Source organism: Protopterus annectens, chromosome 13.part0 (assembly GCF_019279795.1).
Source record: "Protopterus annectens isolate FY-2018-M chromosome 13.part0, PAN1.0, whole genome shotgun sequence".
Lineage (NCBI taxonomy): Eukaryota > Metazoa > Chordata > Ceratodontiformes > Protopteridae > Protopterus > Protopterus annectens.
This window is the reverse complement of record NC_056747.1, coordinates 1057724967-1057746119: the sequence shown is the minus strand read 5'-3', so window position 1 is coordinate 1057746119 and position 21153 is coordinate 1057724967. Positions and strand designations below refer to the sequence as shown.

Below are 21153 nucleotides of genomic sequence, written 5' to 3'. Positions count from 1 at the left end.
CCCAAAAATGACTTTTTATCCAAAAGGATATTTTAATTGTCATACAAAAAGGGGTGATATATATATATATATGGCCCATTGTAAGGTATGTGGCTCATTTTACGTGGGGAAGACAGAGCGTACATTGAAACAGAAGGTGTATGAACATATGTATGACATTAATAGAAAAAAGGACACCAATACTCTATATAGACACAGTTTAAAATGCCCCAAGCTGATTTTAAGTTTTGGGTAATAGAAAAAGTAACGCAACAAGAAAGGGGAGGTTATTAGAAATCAAGGCAAAAGCTAAGAGAACTCATTTGGCAATTGCAGCTAGATGCTTGTGTTCCACCGGGATTAAATGATCACCTTTCCTTAGTCTCAGCTTTAAAACTAAGGGCAAACAGATATTACAAGGTTAAATACACACATTTTACTGCATTGTTGTTTTGGGAATGGAGGAAATAACCTAGAATTGTGTGCATACACATGGTTTAATAAAGCAAGCAATTCTGTTATATTCTCTTATTTTTATATATGTACACAGATAAAAATGGTTTTAAAACAAACAGTATTATATGATGTATTTTGTATGCATCTTTTTTACATATAACTTTTTATTTAAGTTTACTTTAAACTAGATAGGTGCTTAAGTGATTTAATTAATGATGGCCAATCAGAAGGGTGATGGGTGTTATTTAATTACAACAGAAACAGTTAGATGTGATCCTGATGAAGTTTCTGGGTTAAGAAACGAAAGTGCTAAATCTATGCTGTTGTACTTGTGGTTTCATATTGGATTATTAAAAGAGTGGTGCTTTATTGACTGGGAGTCCTTTATTGGCACTGGAAACAACTAGAGTGTTTTTGGTTACTGGTAATGTTTCACTTTAGTATTTCACTTGGTTTTTAGCATATATTTCCCCCCCCAAAAAGTAGCTCTAGTTTTCAATATTAATTTTTACTTCTGACAAAGGCATAACTAAAACGAGTACAAAACTCCACTATGTTTTTAATATAACTGAAGGGACAGCTCAGGACTGCATCTCTCTGAAAGTCTGTGAGACTGTTTTGTGTTGCATTTAATTTTATAAATAATTATTAATGTCAGTTATCTTGCAAGGGTTTTCCAAGATGACTAATGATTTTGACTACCTGCAGAACTCAGCACAATCAATGTGAATAATAACACACATACAGAACCACAGACTTTCATAAAGCGTATGACTGCTCGCTCATGATTACAATGAAATTGTCATAAATGTAAGGCAGATTTTTAAAAGCAAAATCAAAATATTTTCGTTCCAGAAAGTTAAAATAATGAAGCATTTTTTTTTAACTAGAACTTAATTTTTTTGAGGAGAAAAGTTATATAAAACAATTTTACACAGTTGCAGGTTCTATGTATGTACAGCAGGTATGATCTTCAAAAAAAATTCACTGCAATAAACGAAGAAAACCAAATTTTCTCCAACTCTAAGCCACTGTTTCTAATAAGGAGAATCAGTGGTCTTAACACATCTTAACCAACATTCCTAATCTTTGCCAAGTACAAAAGGCTTTTAAAAAACTGAGACAAATCTAATTACAGGCCATGTGGTCATTGCTCACCAGTCCACATTACTAATTACTACAGTCTCGAAGGTAAAGTAACAGCAGCACAGTATAAGGAAGATAATGCACACTTACAAGTAACAGCTCTTTTGGAAGTTTTTTATTGATAAGAGCTTCATCATTGTTTGAGAACATCTGTACAAAACAAAAAGGTGTTACAAAAAAGTCTGTTACTCATTTGTAAATACATAACAGATAAAAACAAGCATCTGTATTGTTTTATGACAACACAAAAATAATACTAACCTAAATGTTGCTAATAAAGGACAACTTGTATTTAACAAGCTATGACACACAGCAAATCAAGACTTTCAACCTGACAAATTCAATGTTAATGACTGGCACCCAGCGTGACAGGTTTAGTTTGATGAAGATTAAAGCAGAGCTTATGCAACACTTCAATCAAGGCAATAGGAAAGCATCTTGGTTGAACACTAGGGTGCTTTTCTGAACACCCAAATTAAACAGGTTGACCAGACTCATATCACAGTGTTAATGATTACACCATTACAGGGATGTGAATAACTCTACTGGAACAGGCTTCCTTTAAAACTTTAATTAGAAAAACAGTTAACACTAAACTTGTCAGAATGCACATCTCAAGATGAACTGAAATTCTGCAGGAAAACAGCAAGGAACTGGGAAGGGGTGATGTACATAATGGAGACAAAACTCAACAGAAGTAACTAATATCTCAAGCTTGGCAGTTGGACTTCAGTGACAAAAACATAAAAGAACAGCATGAAAGTTACATACTTTCAAAAACAGCAGACCTGAAAGGTAGCGGTCCATCTTTGGTAACCCTCAGACTTGCACTACAGGTGTAATAAGAACTGCTCTACAGATAAAACTTTCTTAGGCTGCCAAAAACCCTTCCCATTATGAACCACACATCACCCACTCTTCAATTATTCTTTGCCACACTCAGCATCAACATAAAGACGTGGCCCTAAGTTGAGTCTTTTTACGTGATTTTTTTCTGCTCATCTCTCTCCTTTCCACACTGTTGTGAACTGTCAAAAATATGATCCTCTTTAGAGGAAAATGTTCTCCTTTCTGTATGGTTGGACCTAGGCCAATGTTTAGCTCTAAGTCTGCTCCTGCTGTCAAAGTATCCTGTACACCAACTGGAGCATAAGGTGTCTCCAGTGCTCGGGGAATCTTGCAACATTAGTTGTTCCAGAATTTAACGAGGAATTAATAATCCTATCTACAGAAGGTACAGAATGGCCTTAAAAGCCTTTCCAGCAAAGTTTTACTAATACCCCTAGAACTTCCACAACATAAGTTAAGAAGGCTGCAGGACATGTCATCAATGACTAAACACTGACAAACCCTTCTTTTCCAGAAAAAAGCTGTGCAAATTGTCTATTGTTCTGTGCGTTCATGGGGGGGGGGGGGTGCTGATGTCCCTATTGATACACCTCCTGACGAGCTGAGGGTAGCTAAGGATGTGCCAATCTCCCTTACTGGTGGTATACATTAACTGCAGTGTTTGACGATACCTACTACCTTCTCCTCTTAGTTCATACGGACAGAAAGCAAGTAATGCAACACATGCTGACAGTTTTGTGGGGAAATGCAATGCAAACTAATTGTTAAAAGATAGTGGAGGTGTGTATTACAAACATTCACACCCGTCCATTCTTTTAACTACATTCAGCTCTTCAAGTTGAGTGCCATTCTCCTTAAAGTTACAGATGCAGCTTCTAATTTTTCAGTTGCTGTTTCTTCAAAGTCTATGTCTAACAAAAAGACTATTAAAACATCTTCCTTTACTCATAAGAAGCAGGAGACTCTACTCGTATCTAGCACCAGCTGAAACCATGGCTACACCCCTAGAACAAATTCAAACTATGCATTTGTTTGCTCATCTCTTTCCTTTCCACACTGTTGTGAGCTGTCATAAATATGATCCTCTTTAGAGGAAAATTTCCTCCTTCCTGTATGGTTGGACCTAAGCCAACTTACTTTAGCTCATGAAGTCTGCTCTCCAGACACTTTTGTGCTAAACTGATTAATTAGGATGCGGGCGGTTTCTGGAGCACTTGGTGAAAATCAACACTTGTTGCAAAGTCCATACTCTAGCCACTTCATCAGTCCATTTTTTTCTGCTTAATCTATGCCCAAGTGATTTTCACATGAGATGAGAAAGCCAGTAGTGATTCCTGACATCAACTATGACAAACTCAGACCATTCATCAACTGGATGCCCCCTGCTCAGAGACTTGTACATATCTGTCCCCTCGAATTCGGGGCTCCATGGGCCATTCATCTCCTTCCCTATGGGTGAGACTAACTAGCACTCGGTTTCTCTGTTACCTGTTGTGCAATTACTGGTCCTGGCACCAGTTACTCGGACTTCTCCAGGTATGACGCTGATCTCTCCAGCACCCAACCCTGCACCTTCCGTGTGCCATATCTAATGTCAGCCCTACTGATATCGGTTTATTCATATCTGATATAGTATAGTCAGTGCTAGTATTTCCAAAATCAGTATTCTTGGCATATTTAGCAAAACTAACGGTTGTATGTAGGTGTCTGCTGATTATCACCAAATTACACTTTCCAAATACTCTACTTTCAGTTAAATCTGAGGGGAAATGGAACAGTGAGAATCTGTGAAAACAAGGTCTGGAAATGGGCAACAAGCAACAGTTATGCAATGCCTCCACTTCCACAAGGGGTTAAATGTCAGTAGGATATCCCATCCACCCACTGGAGGCATTACATAGGGGTTCCCGGATCTCCACCAGGGAAATCCAGCCAACACATGGGCTTATTTGCCACTCATTCCTTTCTACTTCTCTCACTACATACATTTGGGGTTCTTACTGCCCACTCTCACCCTTTTGTGAGCATGTCTGTTGGGTGACAAGTGTGCAGCACAGTGCCCTAAGGATGGAGTACAACTGAAGACTCTCTCAAATTTACAAAAGGTTTGTACTACACTATTTACACTTTTAAAATAACTTGATACCTTGCATTAAAGACTGGTCCACTGGACACTTTCTAGCCATATCCTGCTAAATTACATGACTAATGAATGTATACAGGTATAAAATAATCAGACATTTATAATGTTGCGAAAATGTTCTTACATGAAGCAGTGCAACCGCAGGACCTCAGAGGACAAATAAAATGCAGGGAAAAAGTGATGTGCTGTTTAAAAAAAGGTTCTTAAAATACAGCACAACTGTGTGCCAAGTTGTCCTAAGCTGAATGGCTACAGATACAAATAATAAGAGATAACTTAAGAGTACTGTGTGTTGCTTACCAAATGTGCACAAGTATTACAATGATCAGCAATATGTGAAAAGATATATACGGATACCACACGCTGCGACAGAAATCACTACAGCCTAATTATGACCCAGATGACTTGGGATCGCTTAACCATCTGGGCACTGAAGGAATTGACAACAGAGGGTGAAAAGCAGCCAAAGCCATCTCCCCCATCCCGGGGGGGGGGGGGGGAGTAGAAGACAGCCAAAGTCCTTGCATAGCTTGGACCTACTGCAGAGAAATGTACATAGCATATAGATCATTAGACTGGCAATGTGTGCTTCTCTCTGGAAAGTGTAGTTCAAGACAGAACTTCCATTACGCAGGTATGTATACAGGAATGTGCATAGAGAGAGGACATACAGCCAACAGTGAGGAGGGTTAGGGCTGTTACAGTGGTTACCAAAGAGGGAATTCTTGTTTTCAGATGAACTGTCCAGTCTGCCTTACGGATATGGTCCTTTGGATGTTAATAGATTTCTCAGATATTATATGCACACGGTTCAGCATCATTTACCTTTTGTTTTATTGTTTGGTGAAAGAAAACAAGAAACTAAATTGGCTGTTTCAAAGTATATTCACAAATTATTCTTAGCCTGAAGAAGGAATTTTTTTTAATACGCATTGTTCTTCACGGAGACAATACAAGGCACTTTACATATTAAAGCCTGAAGCACAGAAATTACTCTGCACATGTTAAACAGCACCAGGAAGAAAGTTTAACAAAGACATGTATGTGAGACCATATGTTCATAATTATATACTATGCTACTGACCACCAGGGCCTTTATAATCTTAGCCATGCAATCCAACCCAATCAGATCACTATCATTTGTGTTTATTAGGATGGAGTATGTTAGTCTTCAACTCTCGTTTTCCTACTGTGTGACCTTGAAAAATCACTTAACCAGACATTGCTTGAGGGCAATGGGGAATTTTGGGCTAGGATCCCCAGTTGCCACTGGACTTAGTAACTACCTATGAACCTAATCACCTTTTAACTTGGATGGCATCTTCACTTACCTTTGTGGATGGGTATACTGGGAAGTCTAGCATGTTTGGAATTTTATGTTTTTCTTTGTGTATTGAAGATGTGCTTACTTTTTCAGTGGAACATTAGAACTCTAGAGTGTGAAAATCTCTGCCATCCTCCTTGACAGTGGAGGACGTCATAATGTGCATTGTAGGTAGATCTTGCAGAAATGCACCTTAAAGTGCATCCTAAGGCATGAGAGCTACAGCTTGAAGAAGTTTGTGCTGAGGGAGGTTTCTCAGAAGTAGAAATCTCCAACATTACCTACTGTAGGGGGCCTTGTGAAAGAGTGACAGAATAAATCCACTTTATCTCTTAATTTTCTCCCCTTTTGTGGAAGGTGTCAGGTTGTTGAACAGTCTAGACTGATCTGTGCTCCCTTGTAACTTATACAAGAAACATTTAAATGCAGATTTATAGCAAAAAACATGAAATACTGAGAGACCATTCATTGGAACTTCAATAGATGTTTTTGCAGTGAGGAAACATCTTCAGTTTCACTTCTCCCTTTCCTGAGACTAAAATTCTTTTTAAGACAGACCTGTTTTACAGACAACTGTTGAGAAAATAAATGTAAAAAAGGGTTCCTTTGTCGTTTGTCCTTATGTCAGGAATCCGTCAGGGTGCAGCATCTGGATTCTTACCCTGACAAGGAGTCAAATTCCCTCAATGGCCTTCTTAAGTTAACTTGGACAATATAAGCATCGGTGTCTTTTAATAAGTTGTGGCATGATTTCAGGCTTCATTTGTCTTGTGTGTTGAGATTTTTTTCTTTAGAAGTCCAACCGGGAAAAGCTGAAAGAAGGATGGAGTATGTTTGTTAGGAAGATTCTAGAGATCACGTGTGTGTGTGTGTGTGTGGGGGGGGGGGGGTAAATGTTAGCTTGGCCTTACTGTCTAGACATGGGAGCCAGACCTAGGGTGACTTTCTGATTTCTCATCCATTGGTTATGGTTACTCTTGTATATGGTTAGGGATAGACTCTGGTTCATATGGATGGGAAGCCTGTTCCAGAGCACGGGGATCCTCTAAAACATATATATGTCTCGTCAACATGTCTTATTTATGTCACAAGCAAAATTTAAACCTTTGGATCTAGTGGTTATGATGCAGTTTGTATTGTGAATGTGCAGAAGGTACCTCAGATCTGGATCTGAGGATGCTTTTCATGCCAGGCATAAATTGCCCGTCAGTAACCTGTAGGAGAAACAGTATAGAGAAAGGGCTTTAAGGTGATCCATATAGAACAATGTTTTATACCCTGAATTCTCCAGTAAAGGAAGCTCTGTGGGAGTTCCAGCTGTTGCATATGTTTGGTCGGGTACATGCTGAAAGGGGCATTATACTCAATGACAGGTCTGACAAGGGCCCAATAAAGTGGTACTAGGACTTCCTTTTACTTGGATGCTATGCCCTTACTTATAATCTAGGCAACAAAGAATGATTTTACTACTGCCTTGGCCACATGCTAGTCAAAGGCTAGATTACAGTCTACATATGTTCCCAGATCTCCGACTACTGGCTCAACTCTTAGGGGTGTCTTATTGACACAGTAATTAGCCTGGGTTGCAGTTTTCCCAAAAGGCATTATAATGCATTTCTTGGCATTGAGTTTTGGTCCATGACTTTGGCAGCAGTCATTTTTCTGTGTTGCACTCTCTTGTAAGATGCTTGTGTCAAGGAAGAGATCTAGGACAGCTACCAATTTGCAGTCATCTGAGAACTTGTTCAGCCAAAGGCCCTTGAAATTAGCCTTTACCTCTGAGAAGTAGATGCCAAATAGGAGTAGTCCCAGTGCAGAGCCCTGAAGTATCCCACTGGTGATCAGTGTATAAGGGGAGGTGGTATCACCAATCCTGACTTCTTGGGTCCTGTCAGAGAGCCATCTGGCAATCCAGTGAGCTATGTAGGGGTTTATATATACCAGAGTGGTGCATTATACCAAACCCCTCAGCCAAATCCAGGTAGGCAGTATGCACAAATTTTCTCCTCATCCATTGCCTTGGGGACCTTCTCAAAGAAGTCTTTTCTCCCCGGGCCTCTGCTGAAAAAGGGCCTTTTCGGCTCAGACACCCCCCAGTTAACAAATGTAAAATAAAATAAATAAGTCCACAAGGTTTAGTAGGCACGCTCTTCCACTGACAAGGCCAAACTGAGTTGGGTCAGGTATCTGAAGGTTGCTTATGTTCTTATTGATCATTTCCATGATAAATTTATTCCATGGCTTTGCATATTAGATTATTCAGACTAATAGGCTGGTAGTTTGAGGTTGGTATACTGCTCACCCTTGTGAAGTGGGATAACCATTGCATTCCTCCATTCTCATGGTACACAGCCTGTTCCCTTGTTAACAGTTGGGGGGGTTGCTAGTAGGTATTTCTTGGAGGGTGTTTTACTCTTTTCACTGAAGGCTACTGCAGCCGAAAATGGTCTGGATAGGTAGTTTTTGCATATTACCCTCTACCTGAGTATTTGTTTTATTAAAGCGTATTCTGTATTCCACCATTTCTGCTGGCTATTTTTGTTTTCTAAGTGTGGATTTCTCAGCCGAGCAGCTGTCGTATGTGCACCACGTCGCTTCCCGATTTCTTGGACAGAGGCAGGAGGGAGTTTGAGCTGAATCTGTCAGCCAGCAAATTCGCTATCTCACTGAGCTGGTGAAGGTGGCACAATTAACCACTGGTTCAGCATACAGATGACTGCTGCTTTTGAGGTTTTGGATACAGCTATAGAAGGCCTTATGGTTGCCTTTAGACTGTGAGGCTATCTTGTCCTTGTTGGACTTGGTCTTCTTAGTTTCCTGCTTAGTTTAATTAGAGAGCTCCTATCATGGGAGCTGCTCTTCCTGATTTCAGCCTTACCTTTTTTTCCTTTGTTATATGTGGTTAGGATTCCACCAGTGTGGCTTGTTTTCAAAGCTTGTTTTGGGCTTACTTCTACTAGGTACAGCAGCCTCTATACAGCCATTTACCTGGTTGCACTTTGTCTCTATGAACAATTCTACATAAGTGGTTGTGAACTCGGGGGTTACGGATGGCACTGAATTTTGCTAAACTATCGCTTAACAGGGTGTAGTTTACTTTGGAATAGTTCTTAACTGTTACAAGGTTTGCTGGGGTTACACACTTGATTTTTATTTTGAATGAGCCAGCTTTGTGCTGGTTTACTATCAAAATGTTGAAATTCATTTGGGCTAACGTTCATATTATCGACACATGAATATTAAATAGTTCATTTGGCCGACAGGAAGTACATGCAAATTACCTGTCGACATTATGTTGCAAACAGGGCTAGGATTTTCCCTTGTCTGCACTGTTGTGTAATCTCGGAGTTGTAATATATAAATAGCAGGGTGTGTGTGTGTGTGGGGGGGGGCGCAGCCCCCCTGCAAAAACACTAGTGTTAGTTTGCAGGTGGTTTTCGACCATTTCAATTTAGACATTTTTTTCAGTATTTTAAACATTCGGCGTAATGACTTTCGACGTTATGAACGTCGACCACTTGAATTTCAACATTTTGATAGTAAAAGCTTTGTGGTCTGACCTCACTGGTGAGGATGCAACACTGGAGGGCTGCAGCACTCTCCCACATCTGTGAGTACCAGAGTCCAGTATGTCTGAAATGCTGGTGGGTGTGCACACTATCTGGTCAAGTACTTCTCTGTTAAAGTCCAGGAATAATTGTGCCTGCGAGTATAAGGCAGTCTAGTTTCCCATTCTATACAAGGTAGTTAATGTTTCCCATTAAAGTACAGTTTTGTACCTACCATAAATGTAGATGTTAGAGTTCACACTGCTGCAGTCATTACACTTGGGTTATCCTGCCATCAGGCGGTCCCGCAGTTGGCCAGAGTTCCAAAATCTTGGTTTGACGTCGGTTGCTGTCGCTTCTTCCCTGACGTCAGTGTGCCAGGGGTACACAAGATGCATCTGACGACATTTTCTTCAGTTTTTCTTGCCCCAGATGTCAGGTGCACCCAAGTAGGTAGGCAATACATATTGCTAACAAAAAATATACATATAAAATAAAAACAATACCTTCAGTTACAAGCAAATACACCACAAAGGTTGTATAGGATAGAAAGGCAAAGGTAAAGTCCAGCTAGTTCAGAGGGGATGGAGGGAGGGTAACCTGGACTCCAGCAGTGTGAACACTCGAACATCTACATTTATGGTAGGTACAAAACTGTACTATGTTCATCGTGTTACACTGCTGCAGTCATTATACTTGGGTAGAATCCCAAAGCTCAGGTTGGGTGGCTGGTCTATAAAGAGTTAGGATTGGCTATGAGGCCCTGCAGAACTGCAGTGGCAAATCCTGCTCTGGATTTAGAGTAAAGAGGCAAGTGGTAATGCTTGGTAAAGGTGTGCACTGAACTCCAAGTTGCAGCCTCCAAAATTTCCTTGGTAGGTAACTCCTCTGAGAAAGGCTGTTGAAGTGGCTGTTGCCCTGGCGGAATGTGGCCTAATGTTATTAGGGACTGATTTTCCATGCTGTGTGCAGCAGTAATGAATACAGTGTCCTATCCATTTGGATATAGTCTGCTTTGAGATGGCCTTGCCCTGTGATCCTGCAGCATATGCTACAAACAGTTGCTCAGTTTTCCTGAAAGCTTTTGTTTTGTCCAAGTAGAAGCATAGCTGCCTGTGTATGTCCAAAGAGTGCAGAAGTTTCTCCCCTTTATTCTGGGGGTTTGGATAAAAAGTTGGCAAATGGATGGTTTGGTTAAGAGCCATAGTAGATACCACCTTTGGCATAAAGGTAGGGTTTGCCCTTAAAGAACCCTGTCCTGATGCAAAATTATAAAAGGTTCCACTGCCATTAATGCCTGTAGCTCTGAGACTCTTCGTGCTGAAGTTACTGCCAGGAGCAGAGCTGTTTTCCATGAAAAACACTTTAGATCGGCTGTATTGGCTGGCTCAAAAGGTGGCAGGATCAGTTTTTCCAAAACGAAATTGAGGTCCCAAGTCGGTGTTGGTGCTCTCTGGGGAGGTCCCATGTTTTTAGCCCCTCTGAGGTACTGCTTTACCAAGAGATGAGAGAACAAAGGAGGATCCGTGTTTTAATGTGCTGAAATGGCAGAGGCGTGGATCTTAATCGATGAGAAGGATAGGCCTTTGTCCAGCATCTCAGTTAAGTATTGTAAAATCTGAGGAATGTTTGGGACAAGAGGGTCAAGTCTTTGAGCCTGGTTCCAGGCGCAGAATCTCTTTCAGTTTTCTGAGTAAGCTTTCCTGGTGCTAGGCCTCCTGGCCCTCAAAATGACATCCATAACAGCTTTAGAGAGAGGTGTTGCCTGTTTGACCAATGAATCTGCCATGCAGCCAGGTTTAGGGTTTTGAGCTGACCATGCAGGATCTGATTGTTTTGTTGAGTCAGAAGGTGTGGAATTTGAGGCAAAATCCATGATGGGCCTTGAGCTAAGTTCTTTAACATTAGGTACCAGTGCTGGTGTGGCCAGTCTGGAGCAATCAGGATCATCTGTGGTTTTTCTTGTCTGGCTTTTAGGAGTACCTTTGAAAGGAAAGGCAGTGGTGGGAAGGCATAAACTTTTAGGCTTTTCCAGCTGAATGAGAGAGCATCCACTTTCCATGCTGGTGTGTGATAAAACATTATGCAGAATTTTTGTAGTTGGCAATTCAGTGAGGAGACCAAAAGATCTATGTTTGGGCATCCCCATTTTTGCATTACCATGCTGAAGATTTGTGGATTCAATTTCCATTCGTGTGGGTCCATGATATTTCTGCTTAGATCATCTGCCAGAGTATTTTTCTTTCCTGGCAGGAATTGTGCTTGCAGATGAACTTGATACGTTAGAGCTGTGTTCCACAAGGTCATGGCTTGCTTGCATAGGGGATAAGAATGAGTGCCCCCTTGCTTGCTTATGTACCACATTACTGTGGTGTTGTCTGTCTTTAATAATAATTGTCCTGGATGCAGAAGGTCCTTGAAAGCTGTTAGGGCATTTTGAACAGCTAACATCTCTTTTTGATTGATGTGAAGTAGCATTTGGTCTGTGGTCCACTTGCCCTGAATGCATTTTCCTGCCATGTGTGCTCCCCAGGCATAATCCGAAGCATCTGTTGTTAGAGTCTGCCTGGCTGTGGGTAGGGTAAAAGGCTGACCCTTGTTTAGGTGACATGCCTGTGCCCACCATCGAAACTCCTGTCGTAGGCAGGGAATCATTGGTATTACTGCTTCTAAACTGTGAGATTGTTGAGTCCAAACACATTTTAGGTACCATTGTAATTTCCTCATGTGCAGTCTGGCATATGGTATTAGTAGTATGCAGGGATGCCATGAATCCCATGGCCTGCAGAATTTTTCTTGCAGGGAGATGGGACTTTTTTGCCATTAACTGAAAATATTGAGTTAGTTGAACTTGTTTGTCTGGCGTGAGATAAGCCATCTGGGCCATTGTATTTAAGTTGGCACCCAGGAATATAATCTGTTGTGAGGGCACTAGTTTTGACGTCTTTTCGTTTACTGTGAACCCTAGAGAAATTAGCAACCTTTTTACAAACGACAGATGCTGTAGAAGAATGTCCTTTGTCTCTGCTTGAATGAGGCAGTCGTCCAGGTATGGATATATTTGAATTCCTTTTTGTCTGCAAAATGCAATTACTGGTACCAGGCACTTTGTAAAGACCCTGGGTGCAGTAGATAAGCCAAAGGGCAGTGCAGAGAATTGGTAGTGCAGGCCTTGTCCTTTCCGGGGACCAGTAAGAGTCTTGAGTAAAATCCTTGTCCTTGTTCCTGTTGTGGTACTTTTTGAATAGCTCTCATGTCCATGAGGGCTGAAATTTGTTTTTGTGCTTCTGCCCATTGATTTTGTGGCAGGTCTGGCATTCCTTTTAGCCTTGGTAAAGTATGAAAGTGGAACCTGTAACCTTGAGACAATATTCAGAACCCATTTGTCTTGGGTGATTGTTTGCCAGTTTTGAGAAAAAAGTGCTAGTTTTCCCCCTAAGGGGGCTGCCAAAAGGGCAGTGCTTGGCATACGAAGGGGGAAGTCATTGGGACTGTTCCCTATAAGGTTGAGACTTGTCCTCACCTCCTTTTGGGGTTGAGGTGCCCCACTGTCATTGTCTGTTAGAGCCTTGGGGTTGAGATCTGCCCCTTGGACGTTTGTATCTGCCTCTCTGTGGCCTGTCTGACACTGGAAAGGACCAATTCTTTGTTGGCCAATTACTGCTAAATCGAGGTGGTTGTACCTGTAAGAAATCCTTCACTGTTTGCATACATTTAGCTTTATCCTCCAGTTTCCTTAACACCTCTTCTGCCTTAACACCAAACAAGGTATCATGCTGTAAAGGAGCATCCAATAATTTTGCCTTAACATGATCAGGTAAACTCTGTTCCTTTAACCAAGCATGTCTTCGAATCACAGAACCTGTAACAGCGGCTCTACAAGAGGCCTCTAAAGAATCAAAACCACATTGCAGAGTATGTTTTCTCACCTGTTCTACTGCATGTAATAAATCCTGCATTTCTTTATAGTCAGGAGCTTCTGAGCTTGCTTCTGTTTTAACTGAGCCATTAAATATTGTTGGTACTTAAGCATGTGAAATGGCAATTTAAAGCCCTTACTGCTAAAGTTGCAGAAAGTACAGTTTTGGACCTACCATAAATGTAAATGTTCGAGTGTTCACGCTGCTGCAGTCAGTACACTTGGGTTATCCTGCCGTCAGGCGGTCCTGTAGTCGGCCACAGTTCCAAAGTCTTAGACCGGCGTCGGTTGCCGTCGCTTCTTCCCTGACGTCAGTGCGCCAGGGGTATAGAAGATGCATCAGACGCCATTTTCTTCAGTTTTTCTTACCCCAGATGTCAGGTGCCCCCAAGTAGGTAGGCAATACATATTGCTAATAAAAGATATACATATAAAAATAAAAACAATACCTTCAGTTACAAGCAAATACACCACAAAGGCTGTATAGGATAGAAAGGTATAGATAAGTCCAGCTAGTTCAGAGGGGATGGAGGGAGGGTAACCTGGACTGCAGCAGTGTGAACACTCGAACATCTACATTTATGGTAGGTACAAAACTGTACTATGTTCATCGTGTTACACTGCTGCAGTCATTACACTTGGGTAGAATCCCAAAGCTAAGGTTGGGTGGCTGGTCTATAAAGAGTTAGGATTGGCTATGAGGCCCTGCAGAACTGCAGTGGCAAATCCTGCACTGGATTTAGAGTAAAGAGGCAGGTGGTAATGCTTGGTAAAGGTGTGCACTGAACTCCAAGCTGCAGCCTCCAAAATTTCCTTGGTAGGTACTCCTCTGAGAAAGGCTGTTGCCCTGGTGGAATTGTGGTCTAATGTTATTTGGGACTGATTTTCCATGCTGTGTGTAGCAGTAACGTATACAGTGTCCTATCCATTTGGATATAGTCTGCTTTGAGATTGCCTTGCCCTGTGATCCTGCAGCATATGCTACAAACATTTGCTCAGTTTTCCTGAAAGCTTTTGTTTTGTCCAAGTAGAAGCATAGCTGCCTGTGTATGTCCAAAGTATGGCCACAGAATGCAGAAGTTTCTCCCCTTTACTCTGGGGGTTTGGATAAAAAGTTGGCAAAATGGATGGTTTGGTTAAGAGCCACACTAGATACCACCTTTGGCATAAAGGTAGGGTTTGTCCTTAAAGAAACCCTGTCCTGATGAAAAATTATAAAAGCTTTATCCTCCATTTTAACACCTCTTCTGCCTTAACACCAAACAAGGTATCATGCTGTAAAGGAGCATCCAATAATTTTGCCTTAACATGATCAGGTAAACTCTGTTCTTTTAACCAAGCATGTCTTCGAATCACAGAACCTGTAACTGTGGCTCTACAAGAAGCCTCTAAAGAATCAAAACGACATCGTAGAGTATGTTTTCCCACCTGTTCAACTGCATGCAATAAATCCTGTATTTCTTTACAATCAGGAGCTTCTGAGCTTGCAAGCATTTTCTGTTTTAACTGAGCCATTAAATATTGTTGGTACTTAAGCATGTGAAACTGGCAATTTAAAGCTCTTACTGCTAAAGTTGCAGAAGTGTATACTTTCTTCCCCCATCTATCCAAAGCTCTGGAATCTCTGTCAGAGGATACTGGATTTTTTGCAATGGAAGCCTTAACCCTTTTTGGACCCTGGGAAATAGTTTCTGGATCAGCCGAAGGGTTTTTATAAAGAAACTTGTGAGAGTCTGGGACTCTAGAATATCTATCTGGCTTGGCTGAGCAGGGGGCAAAGAATCAGGAGCTGAATACCTTCAAATAGCAGCCAAAGTCATTGCATATCCCATATCCATCCTTATAAACCGATCATAGAAGGAAACATCCCATCCATTTGGAAAGTCTCCCACATTATCCCCTTACATAAAGGGAGCAATTCCACAGATATAGTACAGTTTTGTACCTACCATAAATGTAGATGTTCGAAGATCCACATTGCTGCAGTCCTAACACTTGGGTAGTCCGCTGTCCCTCATTCGGCCCGAATATCAGAGCAAAAGGCTGGCGTCGGTCAGGGCGCATTTGACTGACATCAGAACGTCAGGGTACAAATGCGCATGACCGACGTCATATCCTCAGTCTTTTCTTGCCCCAGATGTCAGAAGACCCTAAAAAGAAAGGTCCAAACCCAAAGACCACAACTAAACAAATAGCTAGTCTAACACCAAAAATATGTATAATATATACAATATATACAAAATGCAATATACCAAATGCAGTTTACCTCAGATGGATAACCCAACCCACACAACCACCTCAACAACAGAGGGAAGGAGGGAGGTAAATTGGACTGCAGCAATGTGGATCTTGAACATCTACATTTATGGTAGGTACAAAACTGTACTATGTTCTTCATCTCACATTGCTGCAGTCCTAACACTTGGGTAGAATCCCAAAGCAGAGGTAAGGGAGGATGGCTAAACTATAATGAAGCAGGAGCTGCCAAAATGCCCTGCAACACAGCAGTGGCAAAACCAGCCCTAGATTTAGAGTACAAGGGAAGGTGGTAATGCTTAGAGAAGGTATGCACTGAACTCCAAGTGGCTGCCTCCAAAATATCCTTAGTAGCTACCCCCCTCAAAAAAGCTGTTGAAGTGGCAGTAGCCCTAGTGGAATGAGGTCTAATCCCAGCTGGAATCTCTTTGCCATGATGGGAATAACAGAAAGCAATGCAAAATCCAATCCACTTTGAAATAGTTTGTTTTGACACAGGCCTGCCCCGAGAGCACAAAGCAAAAGAAACTAATAATTGCTGAGATTGCCTGAACCCTTTAGTTCTGTCCAAATAATATCGCAACTGCCTGTGAACATCCAAGGTGTGCAAAATCTTTTCCCCTTTAGTTTGGGGAGTTGCATAAAAAGTAGGCAAATGAATAGTTTGGTTTAAAGCCACACTAGAAACCACTTTAGGCATGAAGGAGGGATTGGTACGTAAAGATACCCTATCCTTGTGGAAAATTAAGAAAGGCTCAACTGCCATAAGGGCCTGTAATTCAGAAACCCTTCTTGCAGATGTAATGGCCAACAAAAAAGCAGCCTTCCATGACAAATATTTCAACTCAGCAGTAGCTGCAGGCTCAAAAGGTTGTAGAGTGAGTTTCTCCAACACAAAATTGAGATCCCAAGCAGGAGTAGGAGCTCTTCGTGGGGGTCTTATATTCTTTGCCCCTCTGAGAAATTGCTTGAATAAAGGATGAGAAAACAATGGTGGGTCACAATCGTAGTGAGCTGAAATTGCTGCAGCATGAATCTTAATAGAAGAGAAGGACAAACCTTTGTCCAATAACTCAGTAAGATATTGAAGAGCCACACTTAAATCAGGCTCAGAAACATCCAAATCCTTAGCTGCACTCCAAAATAAAAATCTCTTCCATTTATCTGCGTACACTTTCCTTGTACTAGGCCTTCTGGCTTCCAAAATCACATTCAAAACTTGTTGTGGAAGTTGAGACCCTCTATGGTTTAAAACAGAATATGCCATGCTGTTAGGTGAAGAGAGTGAAGTTTGATATTGAGCAAATGACTGTCCTCCTGGGACAACAGATGTGGAATCAAAGGCAAAGGCCATGGAGGCTTCCGTACTAGACTTCTCAGTAGTGGATACCAGTGCTGTCGAGGCCAATCTGGAGCTATCAAAATCATCCTTGGCTTGTCCTGTCTGACCTTCAGAAGTACCTTTGGGAGGAGAGGCAGAGGTGGAAAGGCATACACATGAAGATTTTTCCAACTGAAAGAAAGAGCATCCACTTTCCAAGCTGTGTGATGAAACCGCTTTGTGCAAAACTTTGGCAGCTGGTTGTTTAGTGGAGAAGCGAACAGATCTATGTCTGGAGTTCCCCAGGACACTGTCAAGTTTTGAAATACATGATGATCCAGTTTCCACTCGTGGGGATCCATGATTTGTCTGCTTAACACATCTGCTAAGGAGTTCTGTGCTCCGGCAGAAACCTTGCCTGAAGACTTAGTTGTAAACTGAGAGCAGTCTCCCACAAAATCATTGCTTGCCTGCATAGAGGATAAGAATGTGTTCCCCCTTGCTTGTTGATGTACCACATGACAGTTGTGTTGTCTGTTAGAATCAACACCTGCCCTGGAAGAAGTAAATCCTTGAAAGCTATTAATGCAAACTGGACTGCTAACATCTCCTTCATGTTGATATGTAGATGTTGTAGTCTGGCAGGCCACTTGTCTTGTATCCACTTTCCATTTAGATGAGCTCCCCAAGCTATGTCTGAGGCATCTGTCGTTAAAATCTGACTCGCCTCTGGCCGGGTCACAGAGAGTCCCTTGTTTAGGTGACATTCCTGAGCCCACCACAAAAATTCCTTTTGAATGCAAGGTATTATTTGAATGACAGTGTCCAGATCCTGGCAGTGCTGTGTCCATACATTTTTGAGATACCATTGTAGCTTCCTCATATGCAGTTTGGCATTGGGAAGCACCAGAATACAAGATGCCATGAACCCTAAGGCTTGAAGGACTGTCCTTGCAGTCAGCCCGGACTGATGAGATAACTGATGGAAGTAAAGGGATAGACTTTTGTTTGTCCGGGGTTAAAAAGGCCATCTGGGATGCTGTATTCAGTCTCACACCCAGAAAGCACATGTCTTGAGAGGGTACTAGACTGGACTTTATTTCGTTCACAGAATACCCCAGGCATCTTAGCACTGCTATCACATATTCCAAATGATGAAGAAGCTCTTCCCTTCCTTGAGCCAGAATCAGGCAGTCGTCCAAATAAGGATAGATCTGTATTCCTTTTAGCCTGAAGAAAGCTATCACTGGAGCCAGAACTTTCGTGAACACTCTGGGCGCAGTAGATAAGCCAAAGGGCAATGCAGAGAACTGATAGTGAGAAGTCCCAGCTCGAAAACGCAGATACTTCCTGCAACTTAGTCTGATAGGAACATGAAGGTAAGCCTCCTTGAGATCCAAAGTTACCATCCAATGATCTTTGCCCAGCAGAGGTAAAAGCTGCTGCAACGTCAACATTTTGAACTTGGGAATATCCAGATAAGTGTTGAGGATAGACAAATCCAAAATTGGTCTCCACGTGTTCCCCTTCTTTGGGACTAGGAACAGGCGAGAATAAAATCCTAGGCCCCTTTCTGGCAAAGGAACCGGCTGTACGGCCCCTATTTGGAGTAGCAGTGAAATTTGCTTGTGAGCCTCTATTCTTTGTTGAGGAGGAATGTCTGGCATGCCTTTGAAAGGAGGCAAGGTATGGAAATAAAACCTGTAACCGTGATGTATGATATCCAGTACCCATTTGTCTTGGGTAATCAAACTCCAATTTTCTTTGAAAAGTGCCAACCTTCCTCCCAAAGGTGCTGCCAGGCGAGAAGGTTCTGGCAGCTGAAAAGGTAGGTCATTGGGTCTGTTTACGAAAGGACTGACCCCTACCCTCACTTGAAGACTGTGCAGGAGAACTCCCTGTTCTGGGCCTGAAAGAGCCCTGACCTCTGCCCCTGCCACGTCTAGATCTACCCCTAGACTGGGAATCATAAGAAGGATACGTTCACCCTTTAGTAGGCCAATTTCTACTAAACTTTGGAGGCTGAACCTGCAAAAAATCTTTAACAGTCTGCATAGACTTAGCCTTATCTTCCATTTTCTTTAAAACTGCCTCAACAGAAGAACCAAACAAGACATCAGATTGCAAAGGGGCATCCAAAATCCTAGTTTTAACATGGTCGGATAAATTTTGATCCCTCAGCCAGGCATGCCTGCGAAGAACTGACCCAGTGGCAGCCACTCTAGACGAGGCCTGTACAGCATCAAAACCACATTGTAAAGAATGCTTACCCACCTGCTCAGAAACATGCACTAAATCTTGTAACTCTTTACAGTCAATACCTTCCGCCAGGGCATCAACCTTAGATTTCAACTGAGAAAGGAGATAATTTTGATATTTCAACATGTGAAACTGGCAATTCAAAGCTCTCATGGCTAGAGTGGAAGAAGTATAAACTTTCTTTCCCCATCTATCCAAGGCCCTGGCCTCTTTATCTGCAGGAACCGGATTTTTGACAACAGAAGCCTTAACACCCTTAGGCCCCTGGCTAACAGTTTCTGGGTCTGCCCTAGGACTCTTAAAAAGATACTTATGAGCTTCAGGCACCCTGTAATACCTATCCGGTTTAACAGGAGCAGGAGGCAAAGAATCAGGATTAAGGGAAGCCTCTGCAAACACATCTTCCACCACAGTCAGAACAGGAGGAATAGCTAAAGGCCTATGCTGGGGTAAAAACAAAAATTCCCTAAGCCTCTTCCTGGAATCAGAGAAATCCTGACCTTCCCATTTAAAATGCTCTCTCATGGAGTGAAGGGTCTCTGAAAAAGAAAAATCCTCAGGAGGAGAAGCAGAAGGAGTAGAATCATCCATATCAGAATCAGAATAATGAGAATACTCCTGCAAGTCTTCAGTCAAGACTCAGACACATCCGAAGCCTGCTCATAATCCCCAACACAGGTTCCATCCTAGGCCTCTTATCAGGAGGGGGCATAGAGCCTCTAATTAAAGTAATTAAATCCTCTGCCATTTTGAGCATGTGCTTCTTGGGCACAGCACCTGAAGAACTGGGAGTGACACCCACCGAAGCTAAACTAGACCTGCCTCTAGGAGAAGCCTTGGAAGCAGAAAGAGAGGGCCTCGACCCCTTAGAAAGGGAGGGGAGTACAGTTACTTGAGAAGCCCCTACAGCCTGCCCTGCCTCCTGGGAGGCCACATCCTGTAAAATCAAAGTTTCTCCCTGGGTCTCCAGAGAGGCCTCCGTCGGAACCACCGGTTCCACTGACACCTCTAAAGAACTGGCGTCCAGTTCGGACGACTCCTCTAACCTAGGTTTAACTGCCTTGTCCTTGCGCTTCTTTGAGGAAGCCGGCGGAGCATCCGACGGCATTTTGTAATTGCACCGCTTCCCAAAGACCAACCTTGCACAATCCAACCTCCGCTTTATAGTGCGTTTATTAAACCTAGCACAAAAGCGCAACCAACAACGTCGTGCTCAGGTCCTAAACAAGGTATACACAAATTATGATAATCTCTATGCGGTATCTGTTTCCCACAAGAAATACAGTTATTCACTTTTTCTGACATCCGGTAAACCACTGAGGCAAGAAAAAAACAAAATATTCCCCAACGGGGTACTTAACCAACTCTGACTTCGGTCTGAAACTCCGAATTCGAAAAATTTCAGAACGCCGAACGGCACTTGCAACACTGCTTCTGCATCGGACCATGTGGCAAAAAAGACTGAGGATATGACGTCGGTCATGCGCATTTGTACCCTGACGTTCTGATGTCAGTCAAATGCGCCCTGACCGACGTCAGCCTTTTGCTCTGATATTCAGGCCGAATGAGGGACAGCGGACTACCCAAGTGTTAGGACTGCAGCAATGTGAGATGAAGAACATCTCTAATTTTCGACCTATTGCATTACTCTCCCCACTGGCCAAAATAATGGAAAAATGTATTCATATCAACTACTTCAACATCTACTCCATAATAATTTACTAGCCAACTGCCAGCACGGCTTCAGGCCCTTTCATAGTACAACTACCGCCCTACTAACTTTTACAGACTGTATTAACAGGAATCGAAATAACGCTCTATCTTCTGCACCATTCACTGACTTATCAAAAGCCTTTGTTATCCTGTCGTCAGGCGGTCCCGCAGTTGGCCAGAGTTCCAAAGTCTTGGTCCGGTGTCGGTTGCTGTCGCTTCTTCCCTGACGTCAGTGTGCCA

The 21153-nt window shown here is 42.2% G+C and overlaps 1 protein-coding gene across 1 annotated transcript in view; it reads right to left on the bottom strand.

Moving 5' to 3' along the window:
- The window catches only part of FBXL20 (F-box and leucine rich repeat protein 20), a 2487640-nt gene that overhangs the window by 1673793 nt on the left and 792694 nt on the right, over window positions 1–21153 (bottom strand). Inside the window, exon 2 of the mRNA XM_044055052.1 lies at window positions 1672–1731. Coding sequence (XP_043910987.1) covers window positions 1672–1731 — 60 coding nt within the window. The remainder of the gene's footprint in view (window positions 1–1671; window positions 1732–21153) is intronic.